At 38.5% G+C, this 18,166-nt stretch overlaps 1 protein-coding gene across 11 annotated transcripts in view; it reads left to right on the top strand.

Annotated features, from left to right (window-relative positions):
- UBR2 (ubiquitin protein ligase E3 component n-recognin 2) overlaps positions 1 to 18,166 on the top strand; it is a 119,621-nt gene that overhangs the window by 6,432 nt on the left and 95,023 nt on the right. For 10 of the 11 annotated variants that reach the window (XM_077764947.1, XM_077764945.1, XM_077764946.1 and 7 more), the window contains one exon: positions 2,764 to 3,023. In XM_077764947.1, coding sequence (XP_077621073.1) covers positions 2,764 to 3,023 — 260 coding nt within the window. Of the gene's footprint in view, positions 1 to 2,763; positions 3,024 to 18,166 lie in introns of those variants that run through there. The other variant, XM_077764949.1, reaches the window with a different exon arrangement.

Below are 18,166 nucleotides of genomic sequence, written 5' to 3'. Positions count from 1 at the left end.
CTAACATTTGGAAAACATAGTTTCATTTTAGGGGTGAAAAGTTTTTCACTCTGTTCTGTTACAAGCTTCAATTCAATCCCTTAATTTACTAACAAAGTTTTTACGTTTTTAGCACACGTGAAAATATGAGGTTGACTAGAAAGTTAATCTATACCTCCTCCTGTGTATTTAAAATATCTATGTATAGTTATTTTTAGAAGGAAGGAACTAGGTAAAGATTTTATGAGTAATAGTTGAAATGAAGACCTCATACTGTTGTCTTACAGTGGTAGACCTCATTTGAACATAAACTCTTTTAACAAGGATATAACATTAACTTTGGTTGTAATCCATAGGTAAACATTAGACCTATGAGTTAGCAGTTCAGTGAACTGCATTTTTGTAGAATTGAGTCCTTTCCTGTATTCTGATTTTAAATGTTTACCTGTTTGAGAGCCAAAATAAGTTGCAATTACACAAAGCAGTATGGGGGACAGATAAACATACAGATTCGGCAGGGATAAATAACAATATAGGGAAAAGACTTAAGATGTAAGGAAATAGAAGGGGAAAAGAAAGGAGGTGGTTTGAAGGATACCTTATCTAGGGCTTATTTGGTTTGGTTTTTAGAGACTGCAGGCCTGGATCTACTTTATCTCTGCTTTCATTAAAGCCACTTGGAGCATCTTTCTGCAGTATCAATGTTATATGACAGTAAGTAGAATAAACATATTTATAGTCATTCAGTTAACAGATTTTACCAAATGCTCACTGCGACCCAGGGGAAGTAGGAACAGGCAGTGGGAGTAAGGAATGGGCTGAGAAGGCATCTTAGAGAAAGTGAAACGTAAATGTGTAGAAAATAGCCTGTAAAGCAGAGAGAGAAGCAGTACAGGTAAGGAGGAGGAAACCAGTATGATACAAGGCAAAGGACCTTATACAAGGCAACGTCCCAACATTGAGGGTCTTGATTTGATCCTAAATACAAGGGGAAGCTGAATGACATGATCACATTGACATTTTGCAAGAATCACGCTGGTAGTGAGGCTGGAAAATGGACTGCACAAGGGCAAGACTAGTGAGAATGAATAGTTAGGGCCTTCTTGTGTTAATAATGGTGAAAGATGGGAGTGGGGGGTTTTGGAATAGAGTAGCAGAGGTAGTGCCTATGAAGATGGATAGAGAAAGAAATGAGATGGATTCAATAGCCTAGTAGTCAAGATAGGATTAATTGGGTTGAGGAAGAAGGAAGATTTTCACGTTTTCCTGGTGTGGATACTTAGGTAGATGCTGGGATGTAAAATAGGGAAGTGGGGAAAATGCAGGTTTTTGAGAAGGGATAGTTGAGATCAAGAGTTCAATTTTAGACATAGTGAGTTGGTGTTTGAATCAGGAGAAGCTGTATCGTCTATTTCTCTCTACACTTACCAATACTTCTAGTCACCAAATGTGAGATTATTCCCCCCATACATAGGAATTCTCTAATTCTCTACAGACACTAAGTGGGTGTCCTACAATTCAATTCACTTCTGACACCGTGCACCTGGAGTTAGCATCAGATTCCCACAGATTAAGGGTTCAGTCCCACAAGACTGCCCCCTTACTACTTAACCCACAGTCACAGGCAGTGGGTCCTCAGGTTACCTCAGGAAGAGCAAATGAAAGAGATACATGTGGAAAAGGGTGCAGAGCTAACATGTTGTCTCTGAGTGCACCAGCACTTACGTGTGTGCACCAACCCAGAAGCTCCTTGAACCCCCACATGTAGCCATTTTTTTAATGGAGGCTTCATTACATAAGCACAATTGATTATTATTGGTCGTTAATGATTAGCAAGGCCTCCAGCCCCTCTCCCCTCAGGGTTGGGGGCGGAGGCAGTAATTTCTAACCTGTCACATGTCTTGTTCCCTCTTGCAACCAACTCTGCATCCTTAGGGATTTTCCAAAAGTCATTTCATTAACCTCAGCTCTAGCTTGGTTGAAAAGTGATTGTTATGAATATCAAAAGATACTCCTTTCACCTTTATCTCACTTATCACTTAGGAAATTTCAGAAGTGTTAGGAGCTCTGTGCCAGGAATGGGAAGAAGACCAAATATGTATTTCTAATTTTAAATCATGATATCACAGTATCTGTTAGATATCTAAGTATAATTATCCAGGTAGCTGGACATAAAAGTTTGGAACAGAAAAGTGGCTTTTGTTTGTCTTTAGCAGGGAGAGCAAAGGGAAAAGCGTTTATAGAGAGGTTGATCAGGGAAAGAAGGAATAATTGATAGAACAAAGTCTCTTGTAGACTTATATTCATGAGACCGGTAAATCATTTATTAATCAATGAGAAGTTAAGTAGTGTATTGGCTATTCATGTTCACTGCATACTCTTCCTATCAGCAAACTGACAAGAGAATTCAAATCACAATTAGTATATCATTTGAGCAAAGATTAGAAAAGAAGTCAGATAGGCTCAATGGCTTGTGTCTTGTATGATGATTTGTGGTGGTCATTTGCGTGTTAATTGCCTACAGAAGATTGCTTTAAGAGTCATTTTGAAGAGAGGGGATCATTTCACTTTAAGTAGAATTCTAAAATACTAGACATTTTTATCAAGTTCTAAATGGATTTTACCCTTTTTGGAAAGAATATACAGTTATGAGTGATGTCAACAAAATAATTTATAGGACTCTTTTTATCCTTATTTTTGTGCCTAAAAGAATAGAGAGTAGGTTTCTTCAAATGAGCAGTTTGGCATTGTTTGAACCTACTTTTTCTTTTTTCTTTTTTAAAGAAATGGCTGCAAGCAACTGACCTCACTAGAGAAGTGTACCAGCATTTAGCCCACTATGTACCCAAAATCTACTGCAGGGGTCCCAACCCTTTTCCACAGAAGGAAGACATGCTGGCACAGCACCTTTTGTTGGGACCAATGGAGTGGTACCTTTGTGGTGAAGATCCTGCGTTTGGATTTCCAAAACTTGAGCAAGCAAACAAACCTTCTCATCTTTGTGGTCGTGTTTTTAAAGTAGGAGAACCTACATACTCTTGCAGGTAAAATACTATAATTTTCTTTCTAAAAGCCTCTTGTTTTTACCTTTTTTTCCCCCCGAAACCTTTTTTCCTTAAAACTATGAAATACATACATATGAAAAAGTGGACCCAACAAATATGTATGGTTTCTTAACTAACAATGAAACAGATATTCGTATAATTATTTTCCAGGCCAAGAAATAGAACATCATCAGCATTCCAGAAAACCACTGTGTGCTTTCTCCATCCCCTTAATTACCTGCTACCCTGGCACTTGTAATAATCACTTCTTTGCTTTTCTTGATAGTTTTTTTAGTTACGGTGTTTCTTTTTGATGTTCAAGTTATCTCACATTTGGCCAGTGGCAGCCCTCTCACACTAGCATTGTCCTTTGCACGTTCCTGCCTTGGTTTTTGAGTGCTTCTTTGCTTCCCGGCACAAGATGTCCACAGCTCACTTTGTACTAGCTCCGATCCACATGTGGAATCAGGCATTTCTACAAGGAGTTTCATACTAGGTAGGAATGGTAGTTAGAAACCATTATCTGGGTGCTATATGTGCTTAGTTGCCAAGGATAACTTTACCTTTTTCTCTTTTTTAAAATTTCTTGTTGAGAACTGAGTATTCAAGGGTAGAAGATAGAGAAGAAAGTCCTGTCTCCTTTAAGACCATCTATTCCTATTTTGCAGAACTAGTCATTGTCAACAGTTTTGTATGTATCCTTCCCAAAATTTTCTGTGCATATGCAGGCCCATATATATGGCTATCTCATACTTATATGCAACCATATGTACAAAAGGGAATATGTTTTATATATAACTGGGCTAAATTTTCCTCTCTGTTTAACAAAATCTTGACTTTTGTCCTAATCAGCTGATATAGCTAGATAAAATATTGCACTGCGGGATTATACAATTTATAGAGACATTATGTAACATTTTTTTTCCTTAATACTTTTTCCTGTAAGACTTTAAAACTTAAAAAGTTCAATTTTGGTTAAGGCCTGAAGATGTCTATGGTAGTCTTTCTTTATAAGCATGGTTAGACTATCAGTGGAAGTCTTTTTATATTTTGAATTACTATTAGATGTAGGGGTTTTTTTTTTGTTTGTCCTTATAAAAACTTCTTTGAGTTCTCTATTGATATTAGAAGCAATAAATCTAGTTTAACTTCATGATGTACAGATGAGGAAACTGAGATACACTTGTTCCAGTAATGTCCTTTTGTAGCAAAGGGATCGGTTCCAACACATGTATTTGAATGTTGTATCTTTTCATTTTCAGTCTGGAGTGTTTTCTCAGGGTTTTTTTTTTTTCCATGATCTTAATACTTTTGAAGATTACCAGCTGTTTTGTTTTTTTTTAATGTCTGTCCATTTCATTTATCTAATTCACTTTATGAGTGGAGTCAGGTTGCATCTTTCACAGGAATATCACAGAAGTCACATGTTCTCATTATATCTTATAAGTGGCATATGATTTTGATTTGTTTGATAGCTAGTGACGTTAGTTTTGATCACTCGACTAAGGGGATGTCTACAAGGCTTCTCTACTGTGCAGTTACTCTTTTTTTTTTTTTTTAATGTTTTATTTATTTCTGAGAGAGAGAAACAGCATGAGCAGGGGAGGGTCAGAGAGAGAGGGAGACACAGAATCTGAAGCAGCCTCCAGGCTCTGTTCTGGTTGTCAGCACAGAGCCCAACACGGGGCTCGAATCCACGAACTGTGTGATCATGACCAGAGCCAAAGTCGGACGCTTAACCGACTGAGCCACGCAGGTGCCCCATACTCTTTGTAATCAATAAGGATTTTGTGGGGATGTACTCTAAGCTATTAAATATCCTGTTCCCTATCAAACAATTTATTCATTTATTTATATCAGTATGTATTTGTGGAGGTCTATTATTCTTGTGCTCAAATAGTTCTAGCTTTGACTCTTGGGAGGCCCTTCAAGCTTTGTTATTTTCATTTCTTCATCATTCTTTGAACACTTCCTTATTTTAAAAGAGATGTTTAGGGCATGTCTTGGACTTTATTATGCCCTAGACCTGAAATTAATCATTTCTCTAACGAGCCTGATTTCCTCTTTAGTAGAGATTAGTGTTAAGAAATAAGATACTAGGTGTGCTTGTTGCTATTGGTATGTCACTAATCCCAGGCCCTCTCAGTGGATCTATATTTTATATCTGTCTATAGATAACATGTTGAAAGAAATATTGAAAACCATGCATTTGCAATAATCTCTCCAGTTCCAATCCAATACCACAAGCTTCTCTCGTTTCCCTTTGCATATTTGTAACTTCCTTCTCTGATGAATCTGATTCTCATTATCCTAAATAGATTTACTTATTTGATCATTTCCTTGTATGCAGCCATTTTTTTGCTGCTGTTGCCATTGCCATCCAGCTCTGCATAGTGCCCTCCTTACCTCATTTGGGCTCCATGCCCCATGCTGGGCTATGGTGGCCTTCCCCCACGCCTTGTTAGGGCAGATCTTAAAGAAGTCTTACTTTAAGATGCATGGTGGCTCAGTTAGTTAAGCATCTGACTCTTGATTTTGGCCCAGGTCATGATCTCACAGTTCTGTGAGTTTGAGTTCCTGTGTCGGGCTTTGCACTAAAAGTTTGGAGCCTCCTTGGGATTCTTTTTCTCCCTCTCTGTCTCTGCCCTTCCCCCTCTCTCAAGAGTGTGTGCTCTCTTGCTCAAAATAAATAACCTTAAAAAAAAAAAAAAGATGCATGGTCATGGCCTTTGTCTTATATCACCTGGATGCCTGCCTTGACCAGAACTCTGAAGTCCTCTAGCACTGTTTGCTGAACCTCAAGTATCTCTGTGCCACTTTTGATTCCATAGCAGCCATTCTGTGGTAAACTTGCAAAATATCACCCTCTGCTGAGCAGCCCAGCCCTTAGCCAAGAACTCATCCACAGGTGACCTCCACATAGACTTCTGTCCCTTCCTGGTCACTTCGATCCTGCACATATTCCTTCTCTGGTACCCTGACTCAAGGCCTCTAGCTCTTTCACCTGCTCCAAACCCTGATTTACTTTCAGCTCAGTGGGACCTTCCTACACCACTTAGATCCTAGCTCACTGTGCCACAGGTAGGAATTTACCCCCTCAGTGGGAGAGCCTCATGTATTCATATGGTTTTGTGGTTGTGTGCAGTAAGAGTCTGGTTCTGTTATGACCAGAAGTGGAAGTCCCAATATTTACTTTAGCAAAGAAAGTTGCTTATGTTTGTTGAACACCTTTTAGGTGCCAGATTTAATGCCAAGTGCTTAATGTAAAATTATGTTTAATCCTTCATAAACTTCTGAGATAATATCCCTGAGGAAGCTGAGGCTCATAGTGGTTAAGTGACTTAACCTGCAGTCATAAAAATTGAAACAAGGTCCCTTGGACTTGTAAGTCCATGATCTTTTCATTTTACTTTTCACTGATTCTCATATATTGATCTGTTAGGAATTTTTCACTCATATTCAGTGTAATGAGGGGAAAAAATAGGAAACATTCTGTTTTTCTTGCAACTAAATTTGTTTAGTCTCTGAATTCTGAGAGAGGTCCTTTATTGTTAAAATATTAGTGTATGAAGTGAAGACAGTGAACCAGGTAGTTTTGGTTTCTCATATTTTTAGAAAAAAAATCAGCCCTTTTTGTGGTCATTCTACTGGCCCCTGAAACTCAGAAATCTGGAAGTTACTGCATAATAACATTCTTGGTTCCTAAGCAGAAAGCAAGTTGCATTGTGGTACTGTCTTCTGTACTACAAAGTACCTGCAAAGAATTATTAAATAAAAATATTTGAGCTAGAGAAAGAACTTTTGGTGACATTATTGTGAACTTGGCCTGAATCCTTTCCTCCTTCATTATCCCTGGTTAGACTAGTCTATAAGCTACTCTTTCCTGATTGCAGATGTTTGGCACTTATAAAAGTCTCATACATATTAGATGCTCAGCAAATATTTGTTGAGGAAATGTGTATTACATTGTTCAGAGTGCAGAGGACAGTTTTAAAGATATTACTTTACTATTCCTACAGGAGTTAAATTGCTTGAGTATTTCTATTTTTTGCCTATTTCCATACCTGTCCAGTGGCAATATCCTGTTTATCGTAAGCCAGCTACTTTGGGAGATGTTATTCGTGATTATGTATAAAAAAATCCTTCCCATTCTAGAGTTTTAACTTCAAATATTCAGTTATATCTAGCCAGTTAATTAATAGGACAGCTGGTGCTACAGGTACACGGCACATTAATCTCTCTTATGAATTTATTGCCATCTCATTTAATCTTTTAACTATAGGCACAGTATTCAGGAATTTAGTTAGTCCTAGGAATTCCATATGTGTCTATGTTGGTCCATCCCAGAGGAGAAAAGGTTCGGTACATGTTTGAAAGCTTTATATGGAGGCCTTCATTCAATTATCAGAGTTCTGAGATCTTCCATTACCAGAAGATGAAGAAGAATCTTATCTTTTTTTTTTTAATGTTTATTTTTGAGAGAGAGACAGGGTGCGAGTAGGGGACAGGCAGAGAGAAAGGGAGACATAGAATCTAAAGCAGGCTCCAGGCTCTGCTCTGTCAGCACAGAGCCTGATGTGAAGTTCAAACCCGTAGACCGTGAGATCATGATCTGACCCAAAGTAAGACACTTACTTAGCTGAGCAACCCAGGAACTCGAAAGAGTCTTGTCTTCAGCAGTGATTGTGGAGTAGGCTTTGGGGAGTTTGGACAAGGAGGAGGAATATATTTATTCCCTCAGTGAAAATGAAAATGACACACTGAAAACCTCTTTGCCTGTATTTGAAGGTTAAGTGTGCCTAAAGGATTTGTGGATGAAACCAAGTCAGAGAAGATCTTAGTAGATTTCTCCTGTATTTTTTTTTTAATGTTTTATTTATTTCTAGGAGAGAGAGAGAGAGAGACAGCGTGAGCAGGGGAGGGTCAGAGAGAGAGGGAGTCACAGACTGAAACAGGCTCCAGGCTCTGAGCTGGCAGTCAACACAGAGCCCGACACGGGGCTCGAACCCACGAACCGCGAGATCATGACCTAAGCGAAAGTCGGACGCTTAACCGACTAAGCCACCCAGGCACCCCGATTTCTCCTGTATTACATGTAGTAGAGTTTGAACTTGGGTGTGTCTGCCTGGAGTTTCACTGAGATATAAATTCATTTCACAACAGTCTGAAGGTTTAGGTTAATCTGTTCATCCCTGTTCTGGATATTCTAACTGTATGGTTAGAGGATGTATGTGATCACTGAAAAGGAAGGCATCATGGGGAAGGGCAATACCTCATGTTGTGAGGAGAAAATTTTCCTCAGCTACTCCTTTTTAGGAATTGACTTAGGGGTGCCTAGGTGGCTCAGTTAGTTAAGCATCTGACTCTTTTTTGTTTGTTTGTTTGTTTATTTTTGAGAGACAGAGCATGAGTGGGGAAGGGGGGGGAGAGAGACAGAGAGAGAGAGAGAGAGACAGAGACACAAAGAATCTGAAGCAGGCTTGGAACTCCGAGCTGTCAACACAGAGCTGGACATGGGCCTCAAACTCACGGACCAGATCATGACCTGAGCTGAAGTCAGACGCTTAACCAGCTGAGCCACCCAGGCACCCTGGGTCTGACTCTTGATTTCAGCTCAGGTCATGATCCTGCGGTTCATGAGTTCTAGCCCTGCATCAAATCCCGTGCTGATGGGGCAGAGCTCGCTTGGGATTGTGTCTCCCTCTTTCTTGGCCCCTCCCCTGCTCACTCTCTCTCTCTCTCTCTCTCTCTCAAACATTCGAAAAAAAATTTTTTTTAATATTAGGCACAACATACATTCGTTGTATCTTTCAAAAGATACAAAAGTGCATGCCATGAAAAATAACCTTCTCCATCCCTTAATTTCCCTGTTTCCTTATCCAGAAGTCATCACTTTGAGTAGTTTCTTGTGTATTCTTCTAGATGCAAGCATTTATGTATTAGTCACTAAATGCTAGAATATCACTTAAGTTGTTTTCACCTTGCTTATTTTATTTAAAATTTGTCCTTAGAATTGTTATTATATAGAGAGCATTCTCACTTTGTCTTATGTTTTTAATGGCTGATGATTACTGTACTGTATGGGTATCCTTTACTTACTATTTCTAGCCTTCTGTTAACAGACATACAGATTGTTTCTAGTATTATAAACAATACTGCACTGAATATCTTTGTATGTCTTTGTGAACATATAGATGTAGATCCACAGGATACATTCCTAGAAATAAAATTTCTGGGTCAAAGGATGCGTACATTTATTTCTTTTTTAGTGACCGGTAGTAAAAACTCTTAAAAATGAAGAGGAGATGTTGTGCTAGTTTGAGGAAGAGAGGCAGTATGGGGGACAAACAACAGAAACTGTAATGGGTGTGTGATAGGAAAGTCTGGAAATCTGTCTTCTAGCCACCCTTCCAAGGAGAAGAAACCAGAAAGTACAGGATAGAATGTGGCAGCCAGAAAGAGGAGGCAGATTGGCCAATTACCTGAACTGTGGAAGAAAGAAAGCACTGTAATGACCTGCATGTAGATAGACAAGTAGCCTGGGGTGGGAGACAAAGATTTAATCTCTAAAGGGCCCTATAGAGTGTTAGGTTTGTTCCACACTCTTAACAGCTTCTTCTAAACTTTGCTGTTACCTGGTTGGCCACACTCTAGGTTAAGGGCTCTGTCCTTCAGAAGACTGTCCAAGATCCAACAACAAGTTTAGGGATTCTCAGAGGAACCCTCACTTTTGATCAGCTGGCTGTAAATTTTGGTGTCTCCACCGGCTACCTTAGATTGCATAATTCACTAGAACAGCTCCTAGAACTGAGGAAAATGCTGTACTTATGATTTAAGTTTTATTACAGCAAAGGGATACAAATCAGAATCAGCCAAAGAGAGATACATAGACAGGATTTCTGAATGCAAGCTTCCGTTGTCTTCAGGGGCACATTATTTTCCTGGCACATTAATGCATGACAGTACACACACAGTATTGGCAGCCAGGGAATCTCACCCAGGCCTTGGTGTCCAGAATTTTTATTGGAGTTTCATTATGTAGGCATGACTAACTGAATCATTGCCCACAGGACTTCATATCCAGCTCTACATCCCTTCCCAGAGGTAGGGCTAATGTTATGTGACCGAAAGCCCCAACCCTCCAATAATTGTAGGTCTCCACTCTCCCTCAGCATAGTAAACTATCCGGTGGGAGGTGCAGCATGAATAACAAAGGTACTCCTGTCAAAGGGGAAGTTCTAAGGATTTAGAGTTCCCTCCTAGGAACTAGGACAAAAGCCAGCCAGATTCTATTATTACACAGTTGTTGAGAAAGTAAATGAGATCCTTTGTGTATTGTTTTCCAATATTTTTAGCACAAGGTAAACTCAGTAAATGGGGGTCTTGGGGATGAATGTCTCCTGTTAGTCCCATGTCTCATGTATTCCCATAAAACCCAGTGCCCTGATAAAATGACATGGAGCCTATCATTTGGAAAGATGAAATATGGTTACTGGAATTCTAAGGTGAGTTTCTAAGCTAGATCCTTCAAGGATAAAAGTGTTTTATGTCTATAGGATAGAGGTTTTTCTTAAACTAGAAAAACTGATATTTAGGAGTCTTTTATGTGTGGTACTTAAGAAGGGGATTTGTGAAGGGATTTAGGTTGGTTTTTCTGCAGAGTTCATGGTTCATGGTTTTTTGTTTTTTTTTTTTTAATTTTTTTAATGTTTGTTTATTTTTGAGAGACAGAGTGTGAAAGGAGGAGGAACCGAGAGAGAGAGAGAGAGAGAGAGAGAGAATCTGAAGCAGGCTCCAGGCTCTCAACTGTCAGCAAAGAGCCCAGTGCGGGGCTCGAACCCACAAACTGTGAGATCATGACCTGAACCGAAGTCAGATGCTTAACTGAGCCACCCAGGTGCCGCCCCCCCACCCCCACCCCCAAGTTCATAGTTTCTAAACTTGTGTAGGTCACAAGTTCTTTTTGTCAGAAAAAGCTATCTGTTGCCAGGCAGTAGGCTAATATTTATGATATTTGTCTATACTTAGTTAAAGTATAGTCAAATTTAACACTTTTTTGGGGCACCTGGGTGGCTCAGTCAGTTGAGCATCCGACTTTGGCTCAGGTCATGATCTCATAGTTTGTGAATTGAGGCCCCATAGTGGGGCTCACCAGTGTCAGGACAGAGCCCGCTTCAGATCCTCAGTCCTCTTCTCTGCCCCTTTCCCACTTACACTCTCCCTCAAAAATAAATGAACATTTAAAAAAAATTTTAACACTGGCTATTCCTTTCTAAATAGAGATGGTTGTTCTTAGAGGCAATAATCTTAGTGTTGATTTTGATCATAACTCTATTTATTTTGCCATTTCATAACCATTAAGAAAAATAAAATATTAGTAGAATATGAAATCATACTTTAGTGTGGTATAAAATTTGAGTTTAACGCTTCTGTTAGATGTAATGAAGTTAGGTTAAATTCCGTTGTTTTCATTGTATAGTTAAATTGAAAACTTTTTTATTGTTATTAGATTTTTATTTAAATAATCTTTACACCTGACATGGGGCTCAAACTCATGACCCCAAGATGGAGAGTTGCTTGCTCATCTGAATGAGCCGGCCAGGAGCCCCGATGACATTTCTTTTTTTTTTTTTTTTTCAACTAAATATTTAAAACCTTACTGAATGCATGCTACACATAACCACAGGTTATGGTTGGGGAATTAATGCTGCCATCAGGAATATTCCTAGCATATGTTTCCAGGTAGTACCTTGTGATGCTTTACTATAAACTGTCTAATGGCTTTGCTCAGGTTTAACTTCTTTATTTAGACTGTGTGATCTGTTCAGATCAGTGAGGGCAGTGAGTACAGGGTTCTGCTCTGGTTAGTTGCTTAATGGCGTGCTACATCTCCATAAACTTAGCATCATGCTTTTTAGAGTCCAGCACAGCAAGGGAAGAGTAGAGCCGGAGGGTCTTGCCCAGCAAAGAAATTGCACCAGCTTAGAATTAGCCACCATACCCATGTCCCTTTAGCCAGGACTAATTAGAAGACCTCTCTGTCCAACTGCAAAACAGGATGGAGAGGTTTCTGAAAGAGATGGAAACTCTGTGGATGAACATTAGAAGTCTCTTCAATGATTTTTTAGGGTTTTGGGGTTGTTTTTCCTTCCTTCCAGAGTAGTCATGATAAAATGAGGTAATATATATAAATAAAGTATTTGCAGAACTATATTTATATATGTAAAAAATGTTTAAACCAAACACTGAGTCTTCAGATGAGTTACTGAGCCATGAGTAATATGTCAAGCAGAGAGGTAAATAGTTTCATTTCTTTTCTGTGTGGAAATAGAAAACTCTAATGTGGAAGAACGAGCCTCTTATTTCCAGTAAGAAGAGTTTGTTTAGTTTCTTGGCTTTTTAAAAAACTTGAAAACTTGATCTGTTTTTAAAAAAGCTGAGTTCTATTTTAAGACTGTTTCTTTTCGACATGAATATTCCAGAGATTGAAATCAATGCTTTGTTAGTTTAAAAAATATTAGTTACCTCTGGGGCTCCTGGGTGGCTCTCAGTCAGTTGAGTGTCCGACTTTGGCTCAGGTCATGATCTCACGGTTCGTGGATTTAAGCCCCATGTCAGGCTCTGTGCTGACAGCTCAGATTCTGTCTGTCTGCCTCTCTCTCTACCTTACCCACCTTGTCCTCTCACTTGAAAATAAATAAACATTAAAAAATATATTAGGGAAGCCTGGGTGGCTCAGTTGGTTGAGTGTCTGACTTTGGCTCAGGTTATGATTTCTCATCTCTTGGGTTGAAGCCCCACATCAAGCTCTGATAGCTCCGATCCTGGAACCTGCTTCAGATTCTGTGTTTCCCTCTCTCTCTGCCCTTCCCCCGCCCATACTCTGTCTCTCTCAAAAATAAAATAAAATAAACATTAAAAAAATTAAAAATAGGGGCGCCTGGGTGGCTCAGTCGGCTAAGTAGCCGACTTCAGCTCAGGTCATGATCTCACAGTCCGTGGGTTCGAGCTCCACTTCAGGCTCTGAGCCTGGAACCTGCTTCAGATTCTGTCTCCCTCTCTCTGCCCCTTCCTGACTCACACTCTGTGTCTCTCTCTCAAAAATAAATAAACACTAAAATTAAAAAAAATATATATTAGTTATCTCTAATTAATATACAACATGAATGAAATTATACTGTATATATTGCAGTTGTGACTTTTTTTACATTTTCCAATTTGTCTTTGAGATCTTTCTCTGTCAGTATTATGTAAGTCATCATTCTTTTTAACTGCTGTGTTTTGATAGTAAGTTCAGGCCATAATTTATTTGAATACTCTGTTAATTTAATTAGAAATGGGGAACTTCTAGGGATTTTTCCTATAACGAACTATACTGCAAAGAACATTCTGTACATATTTGTACATAATCTCTTTATACATGTCTCAGTATTTTTGTCTTTTAAGTTTATTTATTTTGAGAGAGAGATAGAGAGCAAGTAGGGATAGGGCAGAACCCCAAGCAGGCTTTGCACCATCAGCACAGAGCCTGACATGGGGCTCGATCTCCCCAACAGTGAGATTGTGACCTGAACTGAAAACAAGAGTCAGAGTCAGACGCTTAACCGACTGAGCCGCCCAGGTGCTCCTGTCTCAGTATTTTTCAAGGTAAATGCCTAGAGGTAGAATTTCAATGTTGTGAGGTGTCACTGTGAGCTTCAGTAGTTGGAAATGCTGTCTGTGCTCTGGAAGATGACAAGGAGATGGCAGTTGGTGTTTCCTAGGTAATTGAGATTCCTGTAGTTGTCTGAAATGAGTCTTGCATCTTGGTTTACAGATTTGTGATCATTTTTGTTTACTCTTATCAGTTTGTTGTAGGATCAAACAGGAGTACATGGTGTATAATATCAATTTTATATGCATGCCTTTGTCTAGATGTTAGGATATGGTAGAACTATGACTAGATTACTACAGGCTGATCCTTTCAGGTAAGGAAAATCAGATTTATACCACCAGAATTTTCCTATTGGTACCCAATGGAGCTCTTTTTTTTAAGGGAAAATTTATATATTTCAAAAGGCACAAATCTTAATTGTACATTTTTTTATAATGGTGATGGTTTTTTATATGGTTATAACATGAGGTTACAACCTCACATAACTCACATCCCTTCAAGATAGTCAGATTTCCATCGGACTAGAAATTTCCCTTTTAGTAGCTTCAGCCCCTAGGTGACCACTGTTCTGGTAATTTCAACTTAGATTAGTTTTGCCTGTTGTAGACTTCATAAAAATGAAATCACTCTTCTGTGCCTGGTGTCTTTTAGTCACATACTGTCTATCAGATTTATCCATGTGGGTTATGATTCCTGGAAATTGGTTTCATTTTAATTGCTGAGTAGTAGTCCATTATATGAATGTACTATAGTTGCCCATAATCCATTGTCCTGTAGATGAACATTTATGTTGTTTCCAGTTTGAGGCTATCATGAATAAAGTCTCTATAACCTTTTTATTTTTTAACAATTCTGTTTTTTTAGTGAAAATTTTTAAATTTAAAAGTAAGAAAATGGTAATTTATTTCATAAATCATATCAATTTATGCCAACATTGTTTTAAATACAACATATTAAAGTACTAGGTGTTATTATTCTGTACTTAACCCTACTTCTTTGTGTTTTAATATACCAAATAACATAAATCCTTCTCGATTAAAAATCTTCAGCTTTTGGGGTTCTCCTGGGTGGCTCAGTCATTTGGGCGTCCGACTTCCCCTCAGGTCATGATCTCTTGGTGTGAGTTTGAGCCTCGCATCTGGTTCTGTTTAGAGCCTGGAGCCTGCTTTGTATTCTGTATGTGTATCTCTTTCTCTCTCTGCCCCTCCCTCCCTCACTCGTGCTCTGTCTCTCTCTCAAAAATAAACAAACATTAAAAAAAATTTTTTTAAATCTTCAGCTTTTTATGACACATTTTAGGAGTATTAAGATACCATTAAAATAGGCCTTTCTAGATAGTAATCAAATACAATGAACATTCTTTTTTTTTAATTTTTTATAGTTTTTAATTAATTAATTTTTTTATATTTTTATTTATTTCTAGGAGAGAGAGAGAGACAGCATGAGCAGTGGAGGGTCAGAGAGAGAGGGAGACACAGACTCTGAAACAGGCTCCAGGCTCTGTGCTGGCAGTCAGCACAGAGCCTGACGCAAGGCTCAAACCCACGAACCGCGAGATCATGACCTAAGCGAAAGTCAGACGCTTAACCGACTAAGCCACCCAGGCGCCCCTTTAATTTATTTTTGAGATGGGAAGAGACAGAGCATGAGCAGGGGAGGGTCAGAGAGGGAGAGAGAGAGACACAGAATCTGAAACAGGCTGCAGGCTCTGAGCTGCCAGCACAGAGCCCGATGCAGGGCTCGAACCCATGAACCGTGAGATCATGACCTGAACTGAAGTCGGACATTTAACCAACTGAGCCACCCAGGCGCCCTACAGTGAACATTCTTAGCTGAGACATTAATTGCTGGCTGTTACCATTTGCAAACAAGTCTTTTTTTTATGGACTTATGTTTAATTTTTCATGGATAAATCCTTAGGAGCAGAATTGCTGGCTCAGAGGGCAAGTATATGTTGACCTTAAGAAACTGCCAAAACTTTCTCTGAAATGGTTTTTTGTTCCCACCGGTGATGTCTGAAAGTTCCACTTGCTTCATATCCTTCACAACATTTCATGACATTTAAAAAAATTTTTGCTCTTCTGTGTAGTGGTATTTCATTATACTTTTATTTAATCCCTAATGGCTAATGATGTTGGTGCAGTTTTACGTGTACTCATTGCTTATTCATGTAACTTTTGAAGTTTTTCTTCCACTCTTTTGTCTAGTTTTTATTGAACTGTTTGTCCTTTTATTATTGAGTTTTGGAATTCTTTGTATACTCTGGATACAAGTCCTTTTTGTCAGACATGTTTTGTAAATATTTTCTCCTAGTCTATGGCTTGTCTGTATGGTATCTTGATGACGGAAGTTTTTAATTGTGATGCCATTTATGAGTTTTTTTCTTTTCTGATGATTGTTTCCTATGTTTAAGAAATGTCTGCCTGCCCCCAGGTGGCAAAGATGGTCTCTCTGTTTTCTTCTATAAGTTTTCTTTTTATAAGCTTTTCTATTGTAGATTTTCTGTCAGGGTTTATGATCTGTCTCAAACTAATTTTTTATATGACTTAAGGTAGGGGTGGAGCTTCATTTATTTATATGTGGATGTGCAGTTGTCCCACATAAAATACTGTTTGTTATTTTCCCCATTGAATTGCTTTGGTGCCTTGTCAAAACCCATTTGGCCGTATAAGTATGGGTCTATTTCAGAGCACTCTAATCTACAGTAGCCCCTTTTTATCTGCAAGGGATGTATTCCATGTCCCCCAGTGGATGCCTGAAACCATGCATAGTACCAAACCCTATATATACTATGTTTTCTGCTGTACGTACACACCTGTGATAAAGTGTAATTTATAAATTGGGCACCGTAACATATTAACAGCAATAACTAATAACAAAGCAGTGGTTATAACAATATGCTGTAATAAAAGTTATGTGAATGTGGTCTCTCTGAAAATATCTTCTTGTATTGTACTCACCCATTTTGTAATGATGTTGAGGCGATAAAATGCCTACATGAGGAGATTAAGTTAGGGGAATGACATAAACATTGTGAAATAGCTTTAGGCTATGTTTGGCCTTCTGACAATACGTCAGAAAGATGCTTATCTGCTTCCAGACTACAGCTGACCACAGGTAATAAAGTGCAGATGAGGGTGATTCCTGTAGTCCATTCGCTGAGATGGCTGTTCTTACTGCGATAACCACATTATCTTGTTCACCGTAGCTTTGTAGCTAGCCTTGAATTGATTAGTATAAATCTTAAATTTCTGTGCCTTTAAATTTTCTTTTGTCTATTTCAGGTCATTTGCATTTTATGAATTTTAGAATTATAACTTGTCAATTGTTATTTTTAAGAACGGTGAAGTTATGATTAAGATTGTGTTTAATCTATGGATCAGTTGGGGAGAATCGACATTTTAACAATATTGAATTTTCTGGTCCTTGAACATCATAATATTTCTCCATTTAAGGCCTTCTTTATTTTATTTTTTTAAATGTTTATTTTTGAGACACAGAGAGTGTGAGCGGGGAAGGGGCAGAGAGAGAGGAAGATAGACTCTGAGCTGTCAGCACAGAGCCCAGTGTGGGGCTCAAACTCATGAACTGTGAAATCATGACCTGGGCTGAAGTCAGAATCTTAACCGATTGAGCCACCTAGGAGCCCCTATTAAGGTCTTCTTTAATCTCTTTGGCAGTGTCTTATAGGATTTATGTAGAAGTTGTACCCATTTGGTTATGTTTATTCCTAAGTATTTTATGATAGTATTTTTTTTCTTAGTTTTAGTTTACTATTTTTTTCTGTGAGCATAAAGAAATACAGTTTGTTTCTGATCTAAACTTAAGTCTTGTAGCCATGCTAAATTGACTAAGTAGTTTTTGTAGTTTTTTTGTTCCTTAGATTTTTATGTAATCAGGTCATTTCTGAATGGGGACAGTTTTATTTTTTCCTATCCAGCTTTTTATGTCTTTTTTGTGCCTTACGCTTTGGTGAAAGTAGGACATCCTTGCCTTGTTCCCAGTCTTAGGGGAAATATTCAGTCTTTCACTATTAAGTATAATGTTAGATGTAATTTTCTCTTACATACCCTTGATCTCATTGAGGAAGTTCCCTTCTATTTCTAGTTTGCACAGTTTTAAAAAAATATTATAAATGACTATTGAATATTGTTCACTGTTTTTTTTAAAATTTTTTAAAAATGTTTTTATTTATTTGTGAGAGAGAGAGAGCAGGGGAGGGTCAGAGAGAGAGGGAGACACAGAATCTGAAATAGGCTTTAGGCTCTGAGCTAGTTGTCCGCATAGAGCCCGACGTGGGGCTCAAACACATGAACCGTGAGATCATGACCTGAGCTGAAGTTGGACGCTTAACCGACTGAGCCACCCAGGCACCCTTGTTCACTCCTTTTATGTTGCAGCTTTTGGGATTGTCCTTTTTTTTTTTTTTTAAGTTTTATTTGTTTATTTTGGGCTGGGGGCAGCAGAGAGAGAGGGAGAGAATTCCATG

The sequence above is a fragment of the Crocuta crocuta genome, unplaced genomic scaffold (genome assembly GCF_008692635.1).
Source record: "Crocuta crocuta isolate KB4526 unplaced genomic scaffold, BGI_CrCroc_1.0 scaffold44, whole genome shotgun sequence".
Lineage (NCBI taxonomy): Eukaryota > Metazoa > Chordata > Mammalia > Carnivora > Hyaenidae > Crocuta > Crocuta crocuta.
The sequence above is the reverse complement of the archived record's forward strand: the minus strand, read 5'-3'. Positions and strand labels throughout refer to the sequence as shown.